The sequence below is a fragment of the Haliotis cracherodii genome, unplaced genomic scaffold (genome assembly GCF_022045235.1).
Source record: "Haliotis cracherodii isolate W230 unplaced genomic scaffold, xgHalCrac1.p SCAF_29, whole genome shotgun sequence".
Classification (NCBI taxonomy): Eukaryota; Metazoa; Mollusca; class Gastropoda; order Lepetellida; family Haliotidae; genus Haliotis; species Haliotis cracherodii.
Window position 1 is genome coordinate 3,742,913 of NW_027266285.1, and position 26,794 is coordinate 3,769,706.

At 39.8% G+C, this 26,794-nt stretch overlaps 1 protein-coding gene across 4 annotated transcripts in view; it reads left to right on the forward strand.

The window, feature by feature from the left end:
* The first annotated feature begins 149 nt into the window (after positions 1-149).
* Positions 150-26,794, forward strand: part of LOC139473478 (putative leucine-rich repeat-containing protein DDB_G0290503) — a 101,266-nt gene continuing 74,621 nt past the window's right edge. For 2 of the 4 annotated variants that reach the window (XM_071256074.1, XM_071256076.1), the window contains exons 1-10: positions 150-236; positions 9,666-10,408; positions 12,954-13,007; positions 15,103-15,141; positions 16,880-16,996; positions 17,172-17,245; positions 20,643-20,732; positions 21,269-21,309; positions 22,443-22,550; positions 26,075-26,178. In XM_071256074.1, coding sequence (XP_071112175.1) covers positions 230-236; positions 9,666-10,408; positions 12,954-13,007; positions 15,103-15,141; positions 16,880-16,996; positions 17,172-17,245; positions 20,643-20,732; positions 21,269-21,309; positions 22,443-22,550; positions 26,075-26,178 — 1,377 coding nt within the window. In that variant the 5' untranslated portion in view covers positions 150-229. Of the gene's footprint in view, positions 237-5,550; positions 5,612-9,665; positions 10,409-12,953; positions 13,008-15,102; positions 15,142-16,879; positions 16,997-17,171; positions 17,246-20,642; positions 20,733-21,268; positions 21,310-22,442; positions 22,551-26,074; positions 26,179-26,794 lie in introns of those variants that run through there. The other 2 variants (XM_071256077.1, XM_071256075.1) reach the window with 2 other exon arrangements.

A 26,794-nucleotide genomic window follows, 5' to 3' on the forward strand; every position in this document is an offset into this window, starting at 1 on the left:
TTACCTTACAATATCATAACTGATGTAATGCTTATAAGAGAAACCAGAACATACAAACTCCTCGCGCACATATTTTGAGAGGTTACCCAACAGAAAGAGTGAAGTCGGGGGTGAAAGGTTAAGTCTTGTTTTGTTTGTTCCACCACGTGGTTTCGTTTACGTTTTGACAGCGTGAAAACTTGCACAGCTAAAGTAACCATGCCATGTTTTAATTGCCTGGATCACTAAAATGAAAGGTATTGTACTATATTGGGTGTACGGTGATTAGCTATTCTTGCATTGTTGTCACTGCCGTAATGGTCAATTCGCGCCAAAATATTTGTTTACATACTGTCAGAAGTATTGACACCGACGCGTACACAGTAACTATGAACGCCGTGAGCATAAGGTTAGGTCACGTGGTATTTTCTTATCACGGTCTTATTTTTTTATATGTTTTCTTACAGTCCTTTCTCATAAATAATTCCAAAGAAACACTTAATCATTTTAAGTTTACGTGTGTTGCGTGGAAATAATGAAGCTATTAATGTGACCAGAAAAGACATAGATATGATTAATTGTCTCTGATGTGACTAGGAATATATGATTCTGAAGTACTTAGATAATCTCTTTTAATAATGAGTAACAAAGCTATATGTTTAGTGTGAGGTAACATTTACTCATTGTTGAGCTTTTGCAGCCTGTCAGATTTTTGGTTCAATGTGATGCAGTTGATAGGTTTTTTAAATTGTGTCAGCTTTCTATATAAATAAATAAAATATTATGCTGTATAGAGTTAAACTTCAAATCTTTATATTTAATTGGTTTACCTATACAACAAAACAGAAATGAAGGCCACAATGAGAACATAGAATATTATAGTTTGAATTTTGTTTAAATTCCCTGGCCGTACTATCTTTGGCCTTGAAAAATTATTAGTATACAGTATTATGAAGGATATTACTGTGTGTGTGCATAAAATGTTGTACCAGCTGGAGTATTGCACTGAGAATGGGAGGTCGAAAAGGAAGTACAGTGTAACCTAGCAGTGAAAATGGAGCTATGTACTGTTTGCTTTTACTGTGCGATACCACAGCACGCTTGCTGAATACGCGCTTTAGCAACCAGTGGATGTTGGATAGTCAAAGTGGACACAGCTACAGTAGTGGTATGGTCCCCATTACAGACAAAACAAAACTGGAACCCAGAGGACCTGTGTAATAAATTTGAACCCAAGCAGCTTGCAGCTCCAGTATTTTCTGTTTGACCAGATATATTTGGAGTAAACACGTAAGTATCATTGCTGGAGTCACTATTTTACTGATGGCCACAGTGTGATACAGGAAGATAAATTAAAAATATCAGGAAATTTATGATAATGATCCTAGTAATGCATGTGAAGTGTCACTGAAAGAGATAATCTTAGTCAGTGTTGTTTGTAAACATAGGTTTTTTTTTCAAATTTATAATATAGATAATTAAAAAAGTCCTCAATATAACTTCACACAATCCAGCAGAGATTTTGGTTATGTTATTTACATCTCTATTGCTGTTGGGGTCGTCAGTCAGTGGCCTTGTGAGGACCTTCCTCAGTTCTTCTTACTGACCTCTCTTGGATTGCACCCAGGAGATAGTGTTTTCTTTCATATTACAGTCATGACACAGGCCATGAATGCAAGAAAATAGAATTGCTGAAAGTTATTAACTTCAAATACATGTCCCCCAAAAATGGACACCTGGTGTAATTACTCCTACATGTACACAAAAAAGGACCAACAAATGATGTGAATAATTTTGGAGGCATAACACTCTCTTGCATAATAGCCCAAAAAATTATTTCAATCATAAATAAAAGAATTATGTTTTTACCCTTGATAAGATTGGTGAAGAACAAGCAGGATTTAGACGTGGGTACTCAACTACAGGTAACACATTTATTGTACAGGCTATTATAGACAGATCTGTACAATCAGGGACACTTGTCTGAAATGATGTGGACTTCTCCGTTTCATGTGGTTCAGTGTGAAGAAGTACATTAGGGTTTTTATACCAAAATTACTATGTAATATCTATCAAGAGGTAAAATCCTGTGTTGGAAATATTAGTGTATATTTAGAGAATTTTACTTGTGAGTCTGGTGTGCGACAAGGCTGTGTGTTAAGATCTATTCTCTTCTCATTCTTTATGAATGAACTTGCCAAACTTATAAAATGTAACAATGATGTGGGTATTCAAATACTCCCAGAAACTTTGAAGATATTTATGTTACGTTACACTTTGCTGATGATATTGTTATGTTCTCACATACTGTAAAAGACCTACAAAGGTTAATATATCAATAAGAAGTATATTGTAGCATTTGGAAGGTCAAGGTTAATGTAGATAAGACTAAGTTTATTGTGTTCAGTTGAGGTAATAAACTTGCAGAAAAGGAAATATGGTTTAGAACATCACTATCACAATTTGGATGTAGTTCACATAGATCAATGATTGAACTAGGGAGGCACAATGATATAATCAGAAACAAGATATTGTGTATGCAATGTAATTAAAATTCAGTGGAGGATGAATATCACTTTTCAGTTCTCAATTTAGCTATATAAAACATGCACCACTGCAACCTATTATTGAAAAATGCAACGTAGTATTTATGTCTACATGTACCAAGTGCATGTAAAAAACATTCTAATTTGAGTCTAACCCCTACACGTCCATACAGCATCGATTCTTTGAACACATTCCATACCTCTTAGCTTATTTTCCATAATAAGTCAATAACCCCTTTTTAATGTGAAATTTGTCATGGTTCCTTTGACTTAGTGAAATGGTGGGAACATCAAGATTATACTGAATTGAATAAAAAAAAACAGATTGCATGTTTCAACTGTGCTAAATGTATGGGTGAATGTACTAATTTGTTCATCCAAATGTAGATAAAATTGTTTCTTTTATGAAATCAGTCCATACAAGTATTGTTCCTGACTTATTAATGTATATTTATCATGCCATGTCAGTTAGAAAGTAATTGATGTGTGCAGTCTATCCGCATATATTATAGGTTGTTGGCCTTTTTTTTGTGAGAGAGAGAAAAAAAGAAAGAAAAGAAAAACTTCTGTATTTGGACTTGTTGTAGACGTGTAAAGGTGAGTTGTATTTACAAGGCCAATTAAAAGGACAATTGAGGTTTTTATGCTCACTTATACCTTATTGCACAGACTGTACCGTTAAATTCCCTCCTAATTTAAGAAAAAACTTTAACTTTAAAAGTTTGAAATAGAAACAGGCTCCCATAAACATAGGTTTAGGCTCGGTATCACCCCACCATCTGTAGTCAAGCTATGCAGGTCATTGTTTTCTGAAGGAATGATTCTTAACTGCTTTCAAACTTCAAGGAAATGAAGGGCTGGCATGCAGTTATATTTGTGGATGTGTAATACACATATCTGTGGCTTGAACCCATACCTGTAAAGTTCTAAACTTTGAATCAGCTTGTATTGATGCTGATAATAATGCCAGTCCAATTTAACTACCGGTACTTAATTTACGTATCCGCCTTTTACTTTTGAGCAATTTTCCACAAAATGCTTTACAGGTAATACTCTAGTAACATTTTATTGAAAAGTATACAGATGTTTTGATCTATGCTCATGATGTAAATCACTGGATTGTCTAGTCCAGACTGGATTATTAACAGACTGCCATCATATAGCTGAAATACTGCAGACTGTTGCATTAAACAACAAACAAACAAATACTAGAGAAGCTGATTGACAACCTTAATAGTATTTCCAGTTATGATCAGCATTTGTTAAACATTGTTATATCATAATAACTAATGTTATTACTTCATATTTCTAAGTGTCTTGTATTTCACTGACCAATCTGAGAAACATAAGCACATCTGTCTCAAATTGCCTGCCATGGGCACTTTGTTTGGTTGGGGTTGTCCCATTTGTCAGACAGTGGAATTATTTTTAACTGCAACACACCCCTTATAATGATATGACCCAGACACTTGCAGTCTCTTCGAAGTTTTAAACGGCTTAGTTAAACTAAAATTATGTTGTATTCACTGAAGTTTGTGATAAGGTGATAAGAATACAACCCGGGTTGTCAATGTGCAGCTTTTTGACAGTATGGTAATAACAGTTCTTCTCTACAGATGCAAAGTACATGTATGGGGATTTGAAAACATCTCAACTCTGGAAGATGTCCATTTGCATTTTTTAACATATCTTTTATCATTGAGAAAATGTACTCCAGATTTCATGGTATATAGGGAACTATGAAGGCTCCATCTATCAAACATCGCTAAAATGAGAATAATCAGTTTTGGGGCAAAATTAGTCTCCGGGATTTCATCTAAATCTTCCTTTCTTGTGTACAAGTTATTATTTAATGAGGACCAATTTGGAAAATGTAAACATAAATGGATTACATTCATCAAACAAGCTTTTGATGAACTTGGACCTACCGGTACATCTGATTTTCCACAAGGTTTCAAAAATCCTTCTTATCTAAAACATTGAATCCATGAAAAATTAAATGACATTAACCTACAGTGTTGGACAAGTGCAAGAGATAAGTCTTCAAGATGCACATTGTTTAGTATCATAAAAAATGATCGCCTTAATTTTGAATGTTATTTAAACATACTACAGGAAAACGTTTGGCGAGTCTTACTTACCGTAGTCTTTAGAACTTGTAACCATGTCCACCTTGTAAACTATCTGACATAGGTGATGAATTCCATTATTTGTTAAGTTGAATGACTGACAGTACATTGACATTGATGTGGAAGTAAATATTACTATATTCATAACGATTGATGGTCATTATATATTATGTATATGTTATGTATAATACTTCATGTATATAACGTAAAACTCCTTTAACTGAGCAATATGTTCCAAAGCATAAAGCAATAATAAATCAAGAATAAACACCGATTTGTTTAAATCTTGTTTTCGTCATGATAAATGGAAGAATACATTTTAGGATGTATAATTTAGACAAAGGTATAATTTAGACAAGGTATTAAACTATACCAAGACAACTTGTCAGTAAGCCCATGCGGTATATCCACCAATACTGTTTAGTCTGGAAAACGGTATAGTCTTGGGAGTGACCGGGCACTACCAATCTGGCCATTTTCTGGTCATATAATGGACATCCCTGACAGTGTGTGATTGACAGGTGACAGACAACAGATCTCTGATTGGGGGTAGCATTTGCCTGATACTTTGTCAGAATTACAGATGTACAGTTTGATTACCATGAATTGATTAACATACCATCGCAAATGGCTTGCATCTCTTTATTATACAAGAGCATCTTGGTGTCCTGGCTGAAGTTAAATAATCAATGGGTTTTTTTGGCCAGTCGTCTGACTGTCAAGACCATCTTTGTGGTATTGATCTGTTTGCTGCAACTTGCACATCTCGTGTGAGTATTGATTACCGGGCTGGGGTATTCATATCTCACATCAGTTGATGCTAACGCGAGGCGAGATTAAACATGATTCACTTTTAAAGCAACATTACCTGAAGGGTCATCTTGGACGAGGACTGAGTTAGTACAGTGTCGATGATATGTATATGCTGCAGACTTGCTTGGAGGTTCCATGTTTAAGGTGCTATGAATCCCCTGTTCTGCAAAGAAAGGGGACATTAGATTTATGGGTGTCTTGAAGAAGGATTTGGTTATTCATTTATTTGATGAAATCTGTTTAGTGACCTTCTTTTCTTTTCAGATTTCCGTCAGTATTGCACTTATCCATTGCATCACTAGAAACACAAAATATATCAGTACTTACAGGCATTAAATCAGTACTTGTTTTACATGAATTACTGCAGTCTGCAACTAATCCAAAGCCAGAGTTTGGTCAAATTTATCTTGGTCTCCTCAGCTCATCTGATAATAGTCCATATTATACTAAACAAGTCTCAGAAAGAAAGCTTCACTCCAGTAGAAAGTAAAAGTTTTGGACACAGGTTGGTAGGGATGGGTGTTGCAGGTTTAAAGTGTATTGCAATATTTTGAGATGTACAAGGCCGTAATGTTATGTGTGTCATGATATTTTGTATAATTCTAAATTTTGAATTCAGAAGCACACACGCAACAAGACTGCAATATTTGCTTCATGAATTTTGTCATCCGTTTGTTTTAGAACGAAGTGCTTCCACACTTCAGCTTTTCCTTTTGCATTTAAACAACTGACAGCGTTCCCATCTTGAGACCCCCAAAATGTATGAATGCACAAGGTAACTGAGAATCATTCTCTAGCTTCGTGAAATTGCATTTTGGAATTAGAGAAACATTTCAAAGACATTTAGCAAGTGTATAACATTAAACACATGATAAAAATTGCTATTTGAAATGACTGAAAAAAATGCTGAAATACCACAAGCTTGCCGTAGAAGCCGACTAGTGAGGACCAGGTGGTTACTGTGTGTGTGTCTTGGATAAGTAAATGAACAAATGGCAAAATGAAGAATAGGCCAGCCCTCAACGTTTGTCTTTTTTTGTAATGGGCCTGCTGGATCTCAACAATTGAACAATAAACCATTCTGAAATAAAAGGATTTAGACTTTTGAAGCTACAACCAAAGTAACACATGTACCCAGTGCCCCTTTGGCAAAGTAAGCCAGCTTTGTAGACCAATGTTTGTGAATGTGGGTCGATGTTTGAAACAATTATTGTCATCAAGAAGATTTGACATATTTAGAATCCTGACTAAGCCAAATGAGTTAAAAAAGAAATGTTGTGGTGATTGGTAATCATACATGGGTCTGTCCAGTAGGTGGTCCTGTTTCAACATTTGGGGTGATTAGGTTCTATGAATATACTCCAAAGGTATGACCACATTGTGTGTAATTTATTAATGGGGCTGCTGGTGGCCTAGTGGTCTAAGGCATAGGTGTATCATGGTTAACATTTATACTAAGTTATCTTATAATAATTAGATCTACATCAAGTGCTTTTATGAGTTATCATGGTGTAATATTTATACATCATTTCATATAATTATAGTTTAGCAAGTAATAATTATCATTAGGTAAAATGCATATATAAAATATCAGTAGTTTCAGTTATAGCTTTTTAGATGGTTGCTAGCCTAAGGTAATGGGAGCGCATCTTCTAGACATACTATTCAATAAGACAAGAGTTACGTCTACATAGTTTAATTGATTTGAAGCTTTTAGATAAATGCTAGCCTAAGGTATCAAGATTCCATCTCCCAGATGGATATTTAATTAAGTATATCTGTCATCACCTACCGGGGTATATTAGAATAACATTACTTCAATTAAGACCGACCTAAATTAATAAATCAAATACTTAAAAACTCCAACGACCTAACTAAGGCAGGCAAACAAATAACCTTCTTGTGGATCCCCGCCCACGTAGGAATATACGGTAATGAAAACGCCGATAAAGCAGCTAAACTATCCCTCAAAATCCGAGAAATAAGCTTAAACTTACCCATCTCAAAATCAGAAATTAAAAGTGTAAACAAGCAAAAAATCACCAAAAAATGGCATAACCTATATCTAAACTCAAATAGCCAAATCAAAAAAGTGCTCAGCAAACCACTAACCAAACCAAAAATTCTCCATCCATCCCAAAAAATCGACAGAGTAATCACTAAACTCCAAACAGGACACACCAACCTAAATAACCACCTAAAAAAAATATAAAAACACACTACAGGTAACTGCCCACATTGCAAACAACTGGAAACCCCAGAACACGCACTCATCCACTGCACACACTACCTCACACATCGAACCGCATTACAAACCACCCTCAATCTAAACAAGGCTCTCACTCTAGAAGCAATACTAAACCCACAAAATAAACTAGAAAACTTCAAGGCCTTAGGCGTATTCTTAATCAAAACGGAACTAATAAAACGCATCTAAAAACATAATAACCTACCAAATCAAAATCACATAAACAAACAAACATCCACCATACCCAGCTCCCTTAGTTCTCCTCCCCAACCCCATCGGCATCTATTCCAAATCTCAAAATTCCCCAATTATATATAAGCAACCCCTAAAGCCGCCTCTTAGGGTTGCACAGGCCACCTTCGCCCCTTTCGGAAACACATTAAATGGCCTGGCCGGGCCCATGTGCGAAGTACGCATCAGTCGGAAAGCGCACGTTAAATCTCCAAAGTAAGTAAGTAAGTCAATTAAGACTCATTAAGGATTAGCCCCCATACAAGCTCGTCTATAGTGCATTAAGGATTAGCCCCCACACAAGCTCATCTATAGTGACACCCTAATCTCTTTCAAAGCATCCAGTAAATATGTCAACAAGATTAGTGCCAGTCCAACAGGATAAACAGGATTTAGTATTCCCCTCTGTCTAGCCATCCATTTAGCTTAGGACACAACCAATCGTGTATCAACCAATCACATTCCTTTTTATTGTTCAAATTTCTGTTAAATACATACTATAGGCAGGTTTTAAGCAGAGAAAGGGTTTGACTCTCTTACCAAGCAGACCTCTCTCCCACAGCCCAGAGTGTGTACCGACTCTCTGTGGCACCCTCAGTTATTATCTAAGTATATTGTAAATTGTTAATTGTTCTTGTAAATAAAATTGTAATTAGTCTCCTGTGACTCTGGCTCTTTGCTGACTAATTCCCCAAGAAAACCAGCGCGTCATTTGGAAGGTATTGTTCACCCAGAAAAGTTCCATGATAGATGGATCCAGAGGGGGGTTCAGGGGGTCCGGACCAACCCATTTTGAAAACCAAATGTAGTATTTTGTAAGCAGTAAAATTATCTGAGAGAAGATTTTTATATTTTGGACCCTCCCTTTTAAAACTATTGGATCCACTCTTGTAAGGCGGGCCCACAAGAATCCTATTGTCAAATCCTTTCCCACATTTTACATAATTATTATTTTTGTCAGCCATACTTGTGGGTTTCACAAAAGTGGTTAACATCAGACACCTGCATTAAACTGACAAGCTGTGCTATAACTTTTAATACTGATCAAGCTGCACCAAGCCCAACTCACTCACTCACTCACTCACTCACTCACTCACTCACTGGAGTAATGATAAGATCTGTTATGGCCTAAGTGCATTTGAGCAGTTATAAATTGGAAAGTGCATAATAATAATAATAATAATAATAATAATAATAATAATTATATAAATTCCCATGTTTATGATTGATGCAGCAGTGACATCCATGTGTGGTGTCATCTAGAGGAGTCACAATATTCCTACCTAGAATTTCAATTCACATCGCGGTACTTGAGTCACGAATCACTACATTTCGTGATTTACCCTGTTTAGGGTCGTTATTGGCCCAGGTTATTGCAAAACATTTTACTTTTTGAAAATCATTACACTCTTAAAATATGATTTGATACACATGATCCATGAATTGACATATTGTATTGTCAGTTATATTTATGACATATCGATCAATAGAGACAGTTATATTTATGACATATCGATCAATAGAGACAGTTACATTTATGACATATCGATGAATCGAGACACCCCTTTGTCATCAACCATTGTCATAGTTGTTGCTGTTCCGCAGAGTAGTATTGTTGCAATTGTTGCTAGGAGCAGGGCTTCCATAACCCTGTGACAATGTTTGCGTCAGCTGACAGAGATTCAACTGTTATCTACTCCCTGTATGTTGATGTTGCAGAGAAGGTGATGAAGGCATCAACCCTGACTAAAATTGCTGAGGACCCTGTTGAGAATGAAGCCAGTAAGAAATCTATTAGATGGGCGCCTCAGGTGGGGAAACGGAAACGGGCACGTGTTATCTGGCTAGACAAACAAAGGCCACCTTCACAAGGGGGTACTCTTAGTAAGGGAAAACAACTCTCGGCTTCTAAGAAGTCCACTAGCGAGAATGCCAAAAAGAAATTCAAAGTACAAAAAGAATACAAAAACATCCACAGCACTAAACCTCCAAGAAACCCAGTTCAGAAGGAAGGAACAAGTAACACCGAATCCAAAAGGAATGTTGCAGAGATGAAGTCACAGGACCAGAAGATGACCGGTCAGTCACCAGTACAGAAGAAGGTAAAGGAAGACAGCTTTAGTCCTACTAGTAATAGTGTTTTCAAGAGCACCTCTGTGTCACAAAACAAGGTGCTTGACAAGGATGGGAAGACTGCTGGGTTGACAAAATGGAAGATCATAAGCAAACTGCCAGAGATTTCCTCTTTTCAGAACAGGAGATCACTTGGGGATATGCGCCCTCCTAGTCCAGAAGATGCGCTGGGGCTGCCATTTGGAGGAACCAGGAACATTTCAGACAGTAGTTTGTTAACTGCTAACAAAGCTACCAATGTCATCTACACAATTAATCAGGCAAGAAAGAAGCGCCTAAAGGAGTCCATCAATGCACAGATAGCTGCTGTCCATGAAAGAGTCAGATGGGTAGGTGGACATGACAGGTAGACAGAACATGTAGCAGTTGAAAGGTGGTCAAAACATGTGGACAGGTAGACAGAAGATGTGGAGGTAGACAGAACATGTAGAGGTAGACAGAACATGTAGAGGTAGACAGGTAGACAGAACATGTGGAGGTAGACAGAACATGTAGAGGTAGACAGAACATGTAGAGGTAGACAGAACATGTAGAGGTAGACAGGTAGACAGAACATGTGGAGGTAGACAGAACATGTAGAGGTAGACAGGTAGACAGAACATGTAGAGGTACACAGAACATGTAGAGGTAGACAGGTAGACAGAACATGTAGAGGTACACAGAACATGTGGAGGTAGACAGAACATGTAGAGGTAGACAGAACATGTAGAGGTAGACAGGTAGACAGAACATGTGGAGGTAGACAGAACATGTGGAGGTAGACAGAACATGTAGAGGTAGACAGGTAGACAGAACATGTAGAGGTAGACAGAACATGTAGAGGTAGACAGGTAGACAGAACATGTAGAGGTACACAGAACATGTGGAGGTAGACAGAACATGTAGAGGTAGACAGAACATGTGGAGGTAGACAGGTAGACAGAACATGTAGAAGTAGACAGAACATGTAGAGGTAGACAGAACATGTAGAGGTACACAGAACATGTAGAGGTACACAGAACATGTGGAGGTAGACAGAACATGTAGAGGTACACAGAACATGTAGAGGTAGACAGAACATGTGGAGGTAGACAGAATATGTTGAGGTAGACAGGTAGACAGAACATGTAGAGGTAGACAGAACATGTGGAGGTAGACAGGTAGACAGAACATGTAGAGGTAGACAGAACATGTAGAGGTAGTCAGAACATGTAGAGGTAGACAGAACATGTAGAGGTAGACAGAACTTGTAGAGGTCATCTTCCCGAGGCAAATGAGTTAAAGTCCAGTTTCCATCCTTGCCGAACTAGGCTGGTATTATGGTTTTACATTTTGGCTGGACTAACGAGTCTATGCATAGTCCAATCAAAATCGCGCTCCGAAATCGAAATCCGGTTCATAAAGTGTCATGCAGATTTCGGTCGACTGCAGGATTTGCAAAGCATGTGCACCGCTAACTCGTTGTCAACAGATATTTTCGAAATCTTTTCATGTTTTTTAGCAAGGTGCTCACGTGATTTGATGCACTTCGCGATGTAAGACTCGTATTATCACAATATAGATCTTGATTATCGATCTGATCGGCTTGACTGGGTGCCACCGTTTTGTTTGAACAAATGCAAGTGATACGAGAGGCTAAGTCTGATTGGTCAAGGCATTGAAAGGACATAACTCGTAATAGCCACTGGTGGCGCTACGATGGAGCCCAGGTATTCCAGCCTAGTTCTGCAAGGGTGGAAACTGGACTTTTAAAGTCAGTTAACTCTCTTGCCTCGGGAAGATGGTAGAGGTAGACAGGTAGACAGAAGATGAAGAGGTAGACAAAAGATGTAGAGGTAGACAGAAGATGTAGAGGTAGACAGAACATGTAGAGGTAGACAGGTAGACGGAACATGTAGCGTTAGACAGAACATCTAGAGGTAGACAGGTAGACAGAACATGTAGAGGTAGACAGGTAGACAGAACATGTAGAGGTAGACAGAACATGTGGAGGTAGACAGAACATGAAGAGATAGACAGAACATGTAGAGGTAGACAGGTAGACAGAATATGTAGAGGTAGACAGGTAGACAGAACATGTAGAGGTAGACAGAACATGTAGAGGTAGATAGGTAGACAGAACATGTAGAGGTAGACAGAACATGTAGAGGTAGACAGAACATGTAGAGGTAGACAGAACATGTAGAGGTAGATAGGTAGACGGAACATGTAGAGGTAGACAGAACATGTGGAGGTAGACAGAACATGTGGAGGTAGAGAGAACATGTAGAGGTAGACAGAACATGTAGAGGTAGACAGAACATGTAGAGGTAGACAGGTAGACGGAACATGTAGAGGTAGACAGAACATCTAGAGGTAGACAGGTAGACAGAACATGTAGAGGTAGACAGGTAGACAGAACATGTAGAGGTAGACAGAACATGTGGAGGTAGACAGAACATGAAGAGATAGACAGAACATGTAGAGGTAGACAGGTAGACAGAATATGTAGAGGTAGACAGGTAGACAGAACATGTAGAGGTAGACAGAACATGTAGAGGTAGATAGGTAGACAGAACATGTAGAGGTAGACAGAACATGTAGAGGTAGACAGAACATGTAGAGGTAGACAGAACATGTAGAGGTAGATAGGTAGACGGAACATGTAGAGGTAGACAGAACATGTGGAGGTAGACAGAACATGTGGAGGTAGAGAGAACATGTAGAGGTAGACAGAACATGTAGAGGTAGACAGAACATGTAGAGGTAGACAGGTAGACGGAACATGTAGAGGTAGACAGAACATGTGGAGGTAGACAGGTAGACAGAACATGTAGAGGTAGACAGGCGGGCAGTATCACCAATGATTAATGTAATCACCAGATACTGATGATGTGTTTTTGTTTTGTTTACCAGGCCCTGGAATACGCTGACATATATGAGGAGGACACGGACACCAAGGACCAAGAGGTAGATTCACAAAGGATGTAGGAAGGGTTTCATTCCAAATACAGGAGGTTTTAGATATGAACATACTATCACTTCTGTGTTTTCAATGTAGAGCTTGGTTAAAATTACCCGTAGATTTAAGCACAATTGTATTTGAAATAGATCACCCAATCTTTCTCTAGATTAAAAACACAATATGTTTATCTCCATTCTACCAGGACAAAACTAAAGGCAAAGTCTGTGGGGTTAGCACAGATACCGAGTGCCACAGCATAGGTTCAGTGGTTTCAGTTTGTTGTTGGTCTTAACCAAGGAAACACTGTCATGGACTTAAACAAGAAATGGTGCTGTATTTGCTTGAACATTGGGCTGTTTTCTTTGCATCATTATTCTTGACATGCAAGTATATGGAAGGCTCTGAAAGGGTGAATCACAGCTCCTTCACAAAACAAGTTGAAGAGGTCACTATGAAATAAAATTAAACAAGCATTGCAACATTTAGATCTACATCACATGTCACAATTATGATGTCACATTGCAAACAGATACACAGTTGGATATAGCAATGCACCAAATTTTGACCTAACTTAAAATATTCTCTCTTGGTTGATTTCTTTCGGGTTTTCTGCCCAAATTGTTTTGTCACACATACTTTTGAGTCCTATGGTAACTGCAACTCTTCATTTTGTAATTTATAAATGTACATTCAAAGTTTTATACTGGCAATAATTATACAGGATACTTTTCTTTAAATACTGGCTTCCATGGTAATGCAGCCGTTTCAATCAGAGGTGGTTATTTTGATTTGAAACCTCTGATTGACCAATCAGAAATAAGTAATTTTACCTTATCCTGATTCATACTGTATGCTTATATCTTCTTATTCTTGAAAGATAGTGATAACTTCCTGTGCTGTGTTCCCAGAGAACCCAAAACTGCTCACCCAAATGCACCCGTCTCATACGCAGGTTCACCAGAACTAACCCGTCTGACTCATCACTCTCTACCTATTAAAACATTTGGTGCAGATTACCTTTATCAATCATTCATTCATCATATTCATTGATTATTACTTTGATTTGAATGAAAATATTATCTTTGTGGCTCTTGAAATTCTGTCTATTTTTCGTGATGAAGACAGTGCAGAGATTACAACCTTTTCTCAACACTAAAGTTGTTTATAAAGCATGCTTGATTGATTCATGCTTTATCAAATCCACAAAATCTTATGATTTGCTCCTGTCCCCAAACAAGAGATTGTACCCCACGACAGACATTGAAGAACAACAACTGAGCCTAGAAGATGTCTGACCACGTTTCCATTGAGTTTCTACAGAACGGACAGCGTCAGAATCACACATCTAGGCGAAACCCACAGATAACTGTGAGATTCAAGCAATACTTAAGAGTCAGGATAAGGTAAAATATGATAAAAATGTCATTTCTACTTATCCTGACTCATACCCTGAAGCACCCACCCACCCAGCTGTCCCAGATCTCCCTGATGTGATTTTGGCTCAAGAAGACTTGGAGAAAATAAAGACTGATGAGTCAGACAGGTTGGTCAATTGGTTCTGGTGCACCTGCGTGTGAGACTGGTGTATTTAGGTGAGATGTTTTCTGTTCCCCGGGAACACAGCACAGTAAGTTCCCATACCTTTCAGGATTAAGAAGAGATAAGCAATTAGTAGCTAGATGGTTCCAGTGCAACTGCGTGTGAGAAAGGTGAATTTAGGTGAGATGTTTTCTGTTCTCTGGGAACACAGCACAGGAAGTTTCCACTATTTTTAGAGAATTAGAAGAGATAAGCAATTAGTATGAGTCAGGATAAATATAAATGATAGTTTTATCCGAAAAAATTCATTCTCCAAATTCGTGGTGGAATATTCAGTAATATTTCTAGTGAAATTGCACCAAATTTCAACATTCAAGTTCCAATGAATTCTATGGATGCCATGAAACAATGTAATAATGGACACTATTCACCTGTGCCCTGATTGGCTGTCTTTGAAATCTAATAGATTCTGTATATGTTGAAAGTTATATATCAAAGAGGTCAGCAATACTTTAATCGATCTAGTGAATCTTGTTGATGTATTTCCCTGTTCGCTTGCAGCCGGAGGGCATGTTCAACACACGCACCAAGAGGGAAACTGTGAGTCTGCTGGTTGATGTACCGTCTTCCTTCCTCCTAGGTAGCCTTGTGTCAGCTTGTTTCTTCCCATCTTCCCGAGGCAAGAGTGAGTGTGTTGGGTTTAACGCCGCTTTTAACAGTATTCCAGTTATATCATGGCGTGTCAGCTTAATGTGGGAGGAAAGACTGAGGTGATGCAGGTCTCAGACGTTTACCACTTCGGTGAAACCCATGAGCATGGGTATGGTGCTGACAAACCTAGAAACATAATTGGGGCGAACCGGGATTCGAACCCACAATCATAGGTTTCTGGCGTGCCCAAGGGACGCAACTCTGCACAGCAAATCGCTGAGCCTTAGATGTCTGGGCCACCTGTGCCCCCTTCCGATGCAAGAGAGTAAACTGACTTATTAAAAGTCCAGTTTCCACCCTTGCCGAACTAGGCTGGTATTATGGAGTTTTGGGCTGGTCTAACGAGTCTATGCATAGTCCAATCAAAGTCATGCAAGGAAATCGAAATCCGGCTCGTAAACTGTGGAGTTGATTTTGGTCGATTGCAGGATTTTCAAAGCATGTGCACCGCCAACTCGTTTTTAACAGATATTTTGCAGATCTTTTCATGAACTTAATCACTTCGCAATGATGCACTTTGCAATGTAAGACCTGTTTATCCCAATATAGATCTAGATTATCGATCAGATTGTCTTTTGTTCGAATCAAATGCAAGTGATATGAGAGGTGGAATCTGATTGGTCCATAGGAGAGGTTTAGAAGGGACATAACTCATAATAACCACTGGTGGCGCTACGATCGAGCCCAGGAATTCCAGCCTAGTTAGGCAAGGCTGGATATTGGACTTTTATAGTCAGTTAACTCTCTTGCCTCAGGAAGATGGCTTCTTCCCAGTGGCCAGGCTGATTGGGTGTCAGTGTACAGTGTTGTTCTTCTGTCAGTCCATCAGTCCATGGCTTGCCTGAATTGTGGATTATGTTGCTGGAATAATGCTGACACATTCATTTCCCTTGTTGTTTCTACAAGTGATGAGGTGTCATTTTACTTTTGGTCTATCCAAGAGTCCTTTGTCTATCCGTCCAGTTCTTAACTTTGTCATTTTTGACAAATTCCAAGGGCTATAGACCTGAAACTTGCATGAATCATCCCAGCTATGGTGTCTCTAAGAAGACGTCACATAGTTCCTAGCTAATTCACCATGGCAGCCATATTTAAAAGGGCATTTTGCATTACTCCGCCAATTCTACATGTATCATTATGAAAGGTATAGTTAGATGTGAGGCATAACATATGTATGTTCCATATTTTGTGACATGCAATTTGACCATGAGTCCATGATTGCATCTTTCAGGCATAATTCGGCATCACCACAGTAATAATGCTCTCATATGAAAGATATTGGAAAACCCACCAAACACTAGCCTACCACCATGTGTCATTATCTCAGTACATTGGGGAGCAATGCCAAATATTTGGTTTCTCCTTTGGTTGCCATGGAAACTCAAGATGTTCGAGTAATATAAGACGTCGGATGGTCCAAGCCAAGTTTTACGGGTACATAACCCTGTAAAACCAAGAAACCCTGACACCTTTGCAGTGGAAATACTTTTGCACTGTAACTATTCTTGAAATCACTTCTCTGATACTGCTGAGCTTGAATCAAATGCTGCTCTACTGATGAGGCTGAAATTTCACATGCAGATTTTTAGTCAACTTAATGAGAAATACATATTGTTGATGTGTTCAGATGAAACATCGCAGTGAGTTGATCTACAAGCTGCGAGAACATATTGAGGAGTGTCACCAGCGCATGGTGCTTATCTCTGATGTCAACAACTGGATGCAGATACAACAGAAGGAACTGGTGAGACTGCCACGCACAACACACAGCAAAACACAAGCATTCTACACTTCTCATATTGCAACCCATAAACAATGTAACTGTTAATAGAAATTTCTTGCATATTTGAGATTATATAATCTGTGCAATTACTTAAATAATGTACAGCAAGTGTTCATGTGTTTGTGTGTGTGTCCAGGACAGTGAGCTGATCAGTGAGGAGGAGATGGATGAGACCTCAGTGGAGTTGAACACCATGCACAAGAAGATTATGTAGGTTGTCTCCCAGAGAACATCACCGTGGCCCCCATCTCCCAGAGAACATCTCCATGGCCCCCATTTCTCAGAGAACATCTCCATGGCCCCCATCTCCCAGAGAACATCACCGTGGCCCCCATCTCCCAGAGAACATCTCCATGGCCCCCATTTCTCAGAGAACATCTCCATGGCCCCCATCTCCCAGAGAACATCACCGTGGCCCCCATCTCCCAGAGAACATCTCCATGGCCCCCATTTCTCAGAGAACATCTCCATGGCCCCCATCTCCCAGAGAACATCTCCATGGCCCCCATCTCCCAGAGAACATCTCCATAGCTCCATCTCCCAGAGAACATCTCCATGGCCCCCATCTCCCAGAGAACATCTCCACAGCTCCATCTCCCAGAGAACATCTCATTTGTTAAGAAAGGAAAGAACAATGTGTACGAAAGCATGTCAGCACGAAAGGATGTTTACAATAAAGAACATCAGTGAACACGAAAGGACATTTACAATAAGTTGTTTCTTTGTTTGTTGTTTAACACTGCACTCAGCAATATTCCAGCAATATGTCTAGTAAAATTTCTTTCAGTTTAGTTAGCCTAGCAAATTATACTCCATATATTAAAACTAAAATTATTCTGGAAATAATGTCATGTGACACGTTCTGGCTTAGAAGTCAAAGTATTTGGCATGGACTGCAGCACACTTATTTGGATATGATAATTCTTACTTGAAGTGCAACTGTATTTCCTACGTACAAATTTATATACAATGTGAATGCGACTGAATATATATAATATAGTTCTTCTTTATCAGTCTTTGTGGGTAAGCATTTCTTAATAATTATATGTACAATTATAGGTTGCGGTTACTACAATATCAAAAGCATGTGTGTCAAAAGATTTTATGCAGAAAACATGATAGAAATGTAGAAAGAATTTATCATAAAAAAGGAGATATCGCTTGGTTGATATCAAGTGATATCACCGAGGAGATATGACTACATTCATTTTGACAGCTTTCTCACTGTAAAACATTCCATGTTTTACTCAACTATATGCGCATTATTTTCTTGGAATATCCAGCCTTTAAACAGATGTGAAAAGCACATATTATATCAACATACCCAAATTAGAAAACTGTGCCAAATATTTTGACAGTGTTAGTCACGTGATAAACGGTCTCATTCACTTGTAGGTTAGGTTCTAACCCTGGTATCTACTGACTAGTGACCATGCTGTTATCGCAGAAGACCAGTTATCGCCAATCTCATTAAAATCAGATCTTAGTTCTCGCTACCGCTGAAAAAAGATCTGAGGATATTGCATTAGGGGTCACGTCAGAATGACCTTTCATCCGACCAATCAGAGAGTCGCTTACCAGATCATGAAAGTGACAATCGGAATGTGATTTCTAATAATGCAACCTTGAAGACTTTAACACAGGGTATTCCGAACGATACAATGTAAGTTAAAGTTTTCATTACACCTGAAGAGCTGTTGAACAGTGAAAGATCTTGTGTGGATAAAGGAGTTTTGACAAGCACGTATATCTGGACGCATGTATGACGTCAGACAGTGAGTGCACGAGGAATGACATAATACTTTGTGCACCTGAGCATGCAGTTATCATATACACAGCGGAACAAGCCGATTAAACTCGGAATGTTTTACAAATTGCAGCGACATCTTGTGTTCTTTATTGTCTACTTCTTTATGTGCTCACTGACGTTCTTTATTGTAAATGTCCTTTTGTGCTCACTAACGTTCTTTCTTACACATTGTACACATTTTTTTAACATTTGACTATTAATATTGTGTACTTTTTACCCTTATTTCAACTTTGCATTTGTTTAACCGGTGTCTGTTTTTGTAATTTGACCTTTATTGCGTATTTTTTTTACCGAATGGCCACCCATACAGTGGTACGTGTGTTGTAGATGTGAGTCCATGTACAGTGGTGTTTGTGTTGTAGATGTGAGTCCATGTACAGTGGTGCTTGTGTTGTAGATGTGAGTCCATGTACACAGGTGCTTGTGTTGTAGATGTGAGTCCATGTACAGTGGTGCTTGTGTTGTAGATGTGAGTCCATGTACAGTGGTGTTTGTGTTGTAGATGTGAGTCCATGTACACAGGTGCTTGTGTTGTAGATGTGAGTCCATGTACACAGGTGCTTGTGTTGTAGATGTGAGTCCATGTACAGTGGTGTTTGTGTTGTAGATGTGAGTCCATGTACACAGGTGCTTGTGTTGTAGATGTGAGTCCATGTACAGTGGTGCTTGTGTTGTAGATGTGAGTCCATGTACACAGGTGCTTGTGTTGTAGATGTGAGTCCATGTACAGTGGTGCTTGTGTTGTAGATGTGAGTCCATGTACAGTGGTGTTTGTGTTGTAGATGTGAGTCCATGTACACAGGTGCTTGTGTTGTAGATGTGAGTCCATGTACACAGGTGCTTGTGTTGTAGATGTGAGTCCATGTACAGTGGTGTTTGTGTTGTAGATGTGAGTCCATGTACACAGGTGCTTGTGTTGTAGATGTGAGTCCATGTACAGTGGTGCTTGTGTTGTAGATGTGAGTCCATGTACACAGGTGCTTGTGTTGTAGATGTGAGTCCATGTACACAGGTGCTTGTGTTGTAGATGTGAGTCCATGTACACAGGTGTTTGTGTTGTAGATGTGAGTCCATGTACACAGGTGCTTGTGTTGTAGATGTGAGTCCATGTACAGTGGTGCTTGTGTTGTAGATGTGAGTCCATGTACACAGGTGCTTGTGTTGTAGATGTGAGTCCATGTACACAGGTGCTTGTGTTGTAGATGTGAGTCCATGTACAGTGGTGTTTGTGTTGTAGATGTGAGTCCATGTACACAGGTGCTTGTGTTGTAGATGTGAGTCCATGTACAGTGGTGCTTGTGTTGTAGATGTGAGTCCATGTACACAGGTGCTTGTGTTGTAGATGTGAGTCCATGTACAGTGGTGTTTGTGTTGTAGATGTGAGTCCATGTACAGTGGTGTTTGTGTTGTAGATGTGAGTCCATGTACACAGGTGCTTGTGTTGTAGATGTGAGTCCATGTACAGTGGTGCTTGTGTTGTAGATGTGAGTCCATGTACACAGGTGCTTGTGTTGTAGATGTGAGTCCATGTACAGTGGTGTTTGTGTTGTAGATGTGAGTCCATGTACACAGGTGCTTGTGTTGTAGATGTGAGTCCATGTACACAGGTACTTGTGTTGTAGATGTGAGTCCATGTACAGTGGTGTTTGTGTTGTAGATGTGAGTCCATGTACAGTGGTGTTTGTGTTGTAGATGTGAGTCCATGTACACAGGTGCTTGTGTTGTAGATGTGAGTCCATGTACACAGGTACTTGTGTTGTAGATGTGAGTCCATGTACAGTGGTGTTTGTGTTGTAGATATTCCCTGGAGTCTTTCACCAACTGCACCAACAGGATCATCTCCATTGGACAGAAACTTATCGACATTGTAAGAAAGGTCCTCCATGCGTATGTATCTTTAAGATTATATTCTGAAAAGGTTTCTTTTGGTTATAAAAGCTTTGAGATGTATTCTAAATACTTTTTTTCACTTTTTAAAATGTGTATGATATGTCACATTAAACGCTCTTTGAGATTTTGCAGTATTAGTCGGTTTAAGATCACAGTTTGTCATTAATATCATGGCGGGTCAAGTAGTTGTGTGAGAAGCCTCAACATTTACCACTTGTGTGAAATGAGCACTCATATGGTGTTGGCAGACCTAACATTGAGCAACAAGTTACACAAAAGGATTACATGTTATGTGTGGATTCAACAAAGTATGTAAATTAGTTGTTATTTTCTTAAATCCACAGATATCTTAGTATTTCATTCAATACAATAATGTAGGGCTAATTTGTAAAGCATTTTAATTGACCCTCTTATCAGAGACACTTATAAGTCAGCTTTGCAAAATTAGAAAACCCATATTGAAATCAACATTTAACGTGGTTAATTTACTAATATTTGCTACAACTTATCTATATGCTTACTGTCCTTTGTAGACGATCTAAAGGGAAAGTGGAGAAGATCCATGTGATTGATGGTGAGTGCTGTACCACAGAAGCTTTTTCCCTCACTCTCTGGTTGCTAGGTCAGTCTAGCTCATGTCATTAAGAAGTCCTCTGTGAAGGTCTAACAACTGGCCTTCATCAACCCATGCCCCTTGTAAGATTGAGTTGCCAGGCTCGCTTTCTTGGTTGATGCATGTCATTGTATCCCAATTGCATCATAGATCAGTGCTTAGGATGTCTATCACTGGATGCTCCGATCCAAGAATGATTATTTTCAGATGGTGTCATATAGCTGGAATAATGCTGGACGTGATGTAAAACAACAAACAAAACATTGACAAATGATGTTCTCTGTAAACAGTAGGGTGACAACAGTTCTTTTTCCTTCTCTTCAATTTGTTTTTCTCAATATTGTAATGCGAAGGAAGAACATTTATTATGGGCAACAAAGTATTTTTTCAGTACTAAGAGGGAGGTTTAGAAGTGTTTGCTTGACAGATGTCAATATCTCATTAACTGATGGAATTTCAATAATTATGTAGATTTCTTTTCCCATCCTGCTGAACCTCTGCAGAGGGTTCTTTCAGCAGTTCAAAAGACCTAACATCCTTTCATATCAGCAATTTTATAAATGGATTCATAAGCAGAAAATGTTGGAAGAATGATGCGGGATGATAAATAGAATATCAGCCTTGTGTCTTTCCATATCAAATATATCAACACCTGTTGATTATGGATCAACAAGTGTTGATGTATTTCATATAAAAAGACACTCAGGTAAGATTCTCTGTTTCCAAGTGTGATTAATTAGTTCATCAGACTGATGCTGGCAAGTGTATACTTTCGGCCATGGGAGCAGTGCCAGTTTACATGTATCAGAGGGGTACACAAAGTATATGAGCTAGACTACCGGAACCAGTTATCAGACTTCCATTTTGTGGAAACCTCGGTGGCTGAGGGGGTAAGGTCGCTGACTTTGTGTGCTGGCGATTAGGTGCCTTATTCTGAGATGTGTGGGTTCGAGATGGGACTCAACCCCCAAAAGTACTAGAATGTGTACCTTGGTAAGACATTACAACCTCAGATGTAACAAATGTTATACAGTATGATGGTTGGCTGTTGTGAGTGGCAGAGTATGATGCCCGGCTGTGGTGTGTTCTTACAGAGAAGACTATGCTGTCCAACAAGGTGAAGTGGGACGAGGCCGTGGCCAGCATCATGGACCTCTTTGATGATGCTGCACGCTGGGTAAAAGGCGTCCCATTCAAAGCTGGTGAGTTACACTGGAACAACCCTCCTGCTGTCCTAGGTAAATGCATCTCGTGGGGACTCCGGGTTAGAGTTGGTCCCCAACAACCAGTGTTGGTCATTAGAGGCGACCAAGTGGCTCGTGTGGTCAAACTCAGTGATGGCATGTCATTGAAGTGGATTGTTGCTCACAATATCCGTCTCTGGATTGTCTTGTTCAGGGAACAACAATAACTGTAATGGGAAACACAATTATAGTTTGTAAATGTCCTTGTCTAGTCAGCTTTATTGCAAACTATTTTGTTATGTCAGCGTTTAAACTATGTTTGTTCTCTCCAACTCCATCTCTGACATCAAATTTACAATCACCCCCTTTTTTAAGTTTATGAATGCCCAGCGTACTTAGTTATGTGAACATGGTATATATGCTTAGGATCTTAGCATTGTTGTTTAAGATTATGAAACAATATTCCTTTGAGTGAATAAAACAATTATTTGTTTTCTCAAACGTGTCCTGGGATCATTAGGGCTACTACAGTTTGTCTTACCATGTATGTTGAAGTCTGAGTCTGTATTCACTAAGGGCTGCTATAGTTTGACTTACAGTGTGTGTTGAAGTGTGGGTCTGTATTCACTAGGGCTGCTACAGTTTGACTTACAGTGTGTGTTGAAGTGTGGGTCTGTATTCACTAGGGCTGCTACAGTTTGTCTTACCATGTATGTTGAAGTCTGAGTCTGTACTCACTGGGGCTGCTACAGTTTGTCTTACCATGTATGTTGAAGTCTGAGTCTGTATTCACTCGGGCTAGTACAGTTTGCCTAACCATGTTTCTTGAAGTCTGTATTCACTAGGCCTGCTACAGTTTGACATACAGTGTGTGTTGAAGTCTGAGTCTGTACTCACTAGGGCTGCTACAGTTTGTCTTACCATGTATGTTGAAGTCTGAGTCTGTATTCACTAGGGCTGCTACAGTTTGTCTTACAGTGTGTGTTGAAGTCTGAGTGTGTATTCACTAGTGCTGCTACAGTTTGTCTTACCATGTATGTTGAAGTCTGAGTCTGTATTCACTCGGGCTACTACAGTTTGCCTTACCATGTTTGTTGAAGTCTGGGTCTGTATTCACTAGGGCTACTACAGTTTGCCTTACCATGTTTGTTGAAGTCTGAGTCTGTATTCACTAGGGCTGCTACAGTTTGTCTTACCATGTATGATGAAGTCTGAGTCTGTATTCACTAGGGCTGCTACAGTTTGTCTTACCATGTATGTTGAAGTCTGAGTCTGTATTCACTAGGGCTACTACAGTTTGTCTTACCATCTTTGTTGAAGTCTTGGTCTGTATTCACTAGGGCTGCTACAGTTTGACTTACCATGTGGGTTGAAGTCTGAGTCTGTATTCACTAGGGCTGCTACAGTTGGACGTACAGTGTGTGTTGAAGTCTGAGTCTGTATTCACTAGGACTGTTACAGTTTGTCTTACCATGTGTATTGAAGTCTGAGTCTGTATTCACTAGAGCTGCTACAGTTTGACTTACCATATTTGTTGAAGTGTGGGTCTGTATTCACTAGGGCTGCTACAATTTGACTTACCATGTGTGTTGAAGTCTGAGTCTGTATTCACTAGGGCTGCTACAGTTTGTCTTACCATGTGGGTTGAAGTCTGAGTCTGTATTCACTAAGGGCTGCTATAGTTTGACTTACAGTGTGTGTTGAAGTGTGGGTCTGTATTCACTAGTGCTGCTACAGTTTGTCTTACAGTGTGTGTTGAAGTCTGGGTCTGTATTCACTAGGGCTGCTACAGTTTGTCTTACCATGTGTGTTAAAGTCTGAGTCTGTATTCACTAGGGCTGTTACAGTTTGTCTTACAGTGTGTGTTGAAGTCTGAATCTGTACTCACTAGGACTGCTAAAGTTTGTCTTGCCATGTGTATTGAAGTCTGAGTCTGTATTCACTAGAGCTGCTACAGTTTGTCTTACCATATTTGTTGAAGTCTGAGTCTGTATTCACTAGGGCTGCTACAGTTTGACTTACCATATTTGTTGAAGTCTGAGTCTGTATTCACTAGGGATGCGACAGTTTGTCTTACCATGTATGTTGAAGTCTGAGTCTGTATTCACTAGGGCTGCTACAGTTTGCCTTACAGTGTATGTTGAAGTCTGAGTCTGTATTCACTAGATCTGCTACAGTTTGACTTACAGTGTGTGTTGAAGTCTGAGTCTGTATTCACTAGGGCTGCGACAGTTTGTCTTACCATGTATGTTGAAGTCTGGGTCTGTATTCACCAGGGCTGCGACAGTTTGCCTTACCATGTATGTTGAAGTCTGGGTCTGTATTCACTAGGGCTGCTACAGTTTGACTTACAGTGTATGTTGAAGTCTGATTCTGTATTCACTAGCGCTGCTACATTTTGACTTACAGTGTATGTTGAAGTCTGATTCTGTATTCACTAGATCTGCTACAGTTTGACTTACAGTGTATGTTGAAGTCTGATTCTGTATTCACTAGATCTGCTACAGTTTGACTTACAGTGTGTGTTGAAGTCTGAGTCTGTACACACTAGTGCTGCGACAGTTTGTCTTACCATATTTGTTGAAGTCTGGGTCTGTATGCACTAGGGCTGCTACAGTTTGACTTACAGTGTGTGTTGAAGTCTGAGTCTGTATTCACTAGGGCTGCTACAGTTTGTCTTACAGTGTGTGTTGAAGTCTGAGTCTGTATTCACTAGGGCTGCTACAGTTTGTCTTACAGTGTGTGTTGAAGTCTGGGTCTGTATTCACTAGATCTGCTACAGTTTGTCTTACAGTGTGTGTTGAAGTCTGGGTCTGTATTCACTAGGGCTGCTACAGTTTGTCTTACAGTGTGTGTTGAAGTCTGAGTCTGTATTCACTAAGGGCTGCTACAGTTTGTCTTACAGTGTGTGTTGAAGTCTGGGTCTGTATTCACTAGATCTGCTACAGTTTGTCTTACAGTGTGTGTTGAAGTCTGGGTCTGTATTCACTAGGGCTGCTACAGTTTGTCTTACAGTGTGTGTTGAAGTCTGGGTCTGTATTCATTAGGGCTGCTACAGTTTGTCTTACCATGTATGTTGAAGTCTGGGTCTGTATTCACTAGGGCTGCTACAGTTTGTCTTACAGTGTGTGTTGAAGTCTGGGTCTGTATTCACTAGGGCTGCTACAGGTTATCATACCATGTGTGTTGATAGTCATGATACATAAAGGAACATACAGGAAGGAGCCTTATTCCATTATAAAAATGGAAGACCTGTGATGCAGCAATAACGTAGTACAGAAGTAAGTAAGTAAGCAAACAGTGAGAGAGTACTATATTCAACAGGTGCTTCTTATATGTGTATGTGTTGTATGAAATTCTTGAATACAAATTCATTTTGCTCGGAACAGAAACAGGAAAATACAACTGGCATTATTTTCACTGGAGTCGAAAAGGACTGTAATGTTGCCAATGTAAAGTCAAATTGACATGATATGCATTCACAGTGAAAGGTCATCTTTGTCAGCAAGCTGCACACTGTGTATTTTGTTCTGTCATTTCAGCTCTTCGTAATGGAAAGAAGCAGTACCAAGTCCTCATCTCTGCTGTTGACAAGCGTCTGGCTGAGCTCAACCAGATGTCACGACTCAATGAGGACCTACAGAATGTAAGCACATCTCCCCGTGGAGATTCCAGGGCAGGATATGCACTCCTTGGGGAAGAATAGATCCCCAGTACCACTTGATTGTTTCCCTTTTGGGCTGCTGGGGCATAATGGATCCCCAGTACCCCTTGACTGTCCCCCTGTGATGCTGCCGGGGCAGAATAGATCCCCAGTACCCCTGTGGGTCTGCCGGGGCAGAATAGATCCCCAGTACCCCTGTGGGTCCGCCGGGGCAGAATGGATCCCCAGTACCCCTTGACTGTCCCCCTGTTATGCTGCCGGGGCAGAATAGATCCCCAGGACCCCTGTGGGTCTGCCGGGGCAGAATAGATCCCCATTACCCCTGTGGGTCTGCTGGGGCAGAATAGATCCCCAGTACCCCCGTGGGTCTGCTGGGGCAGAATAGATCCCCAGTACCCCTGTGGGTCCGCCGGGGCAGAATAGATCCCCAGTACCCCTGTGGGTCCGCCGGGGCAGAATAGGTCCCCAGTACCCCTGTGGGTCCGCCGGGGAAGAATAGATCCCCAGTACCCCTTGACTGTCCCCCTGTAGGTCTGCCGGGGCAGAATGGATCCCCAGTACCCCTTGACTGTCCCCCTGTGATGCTGCCGGGGCAGAA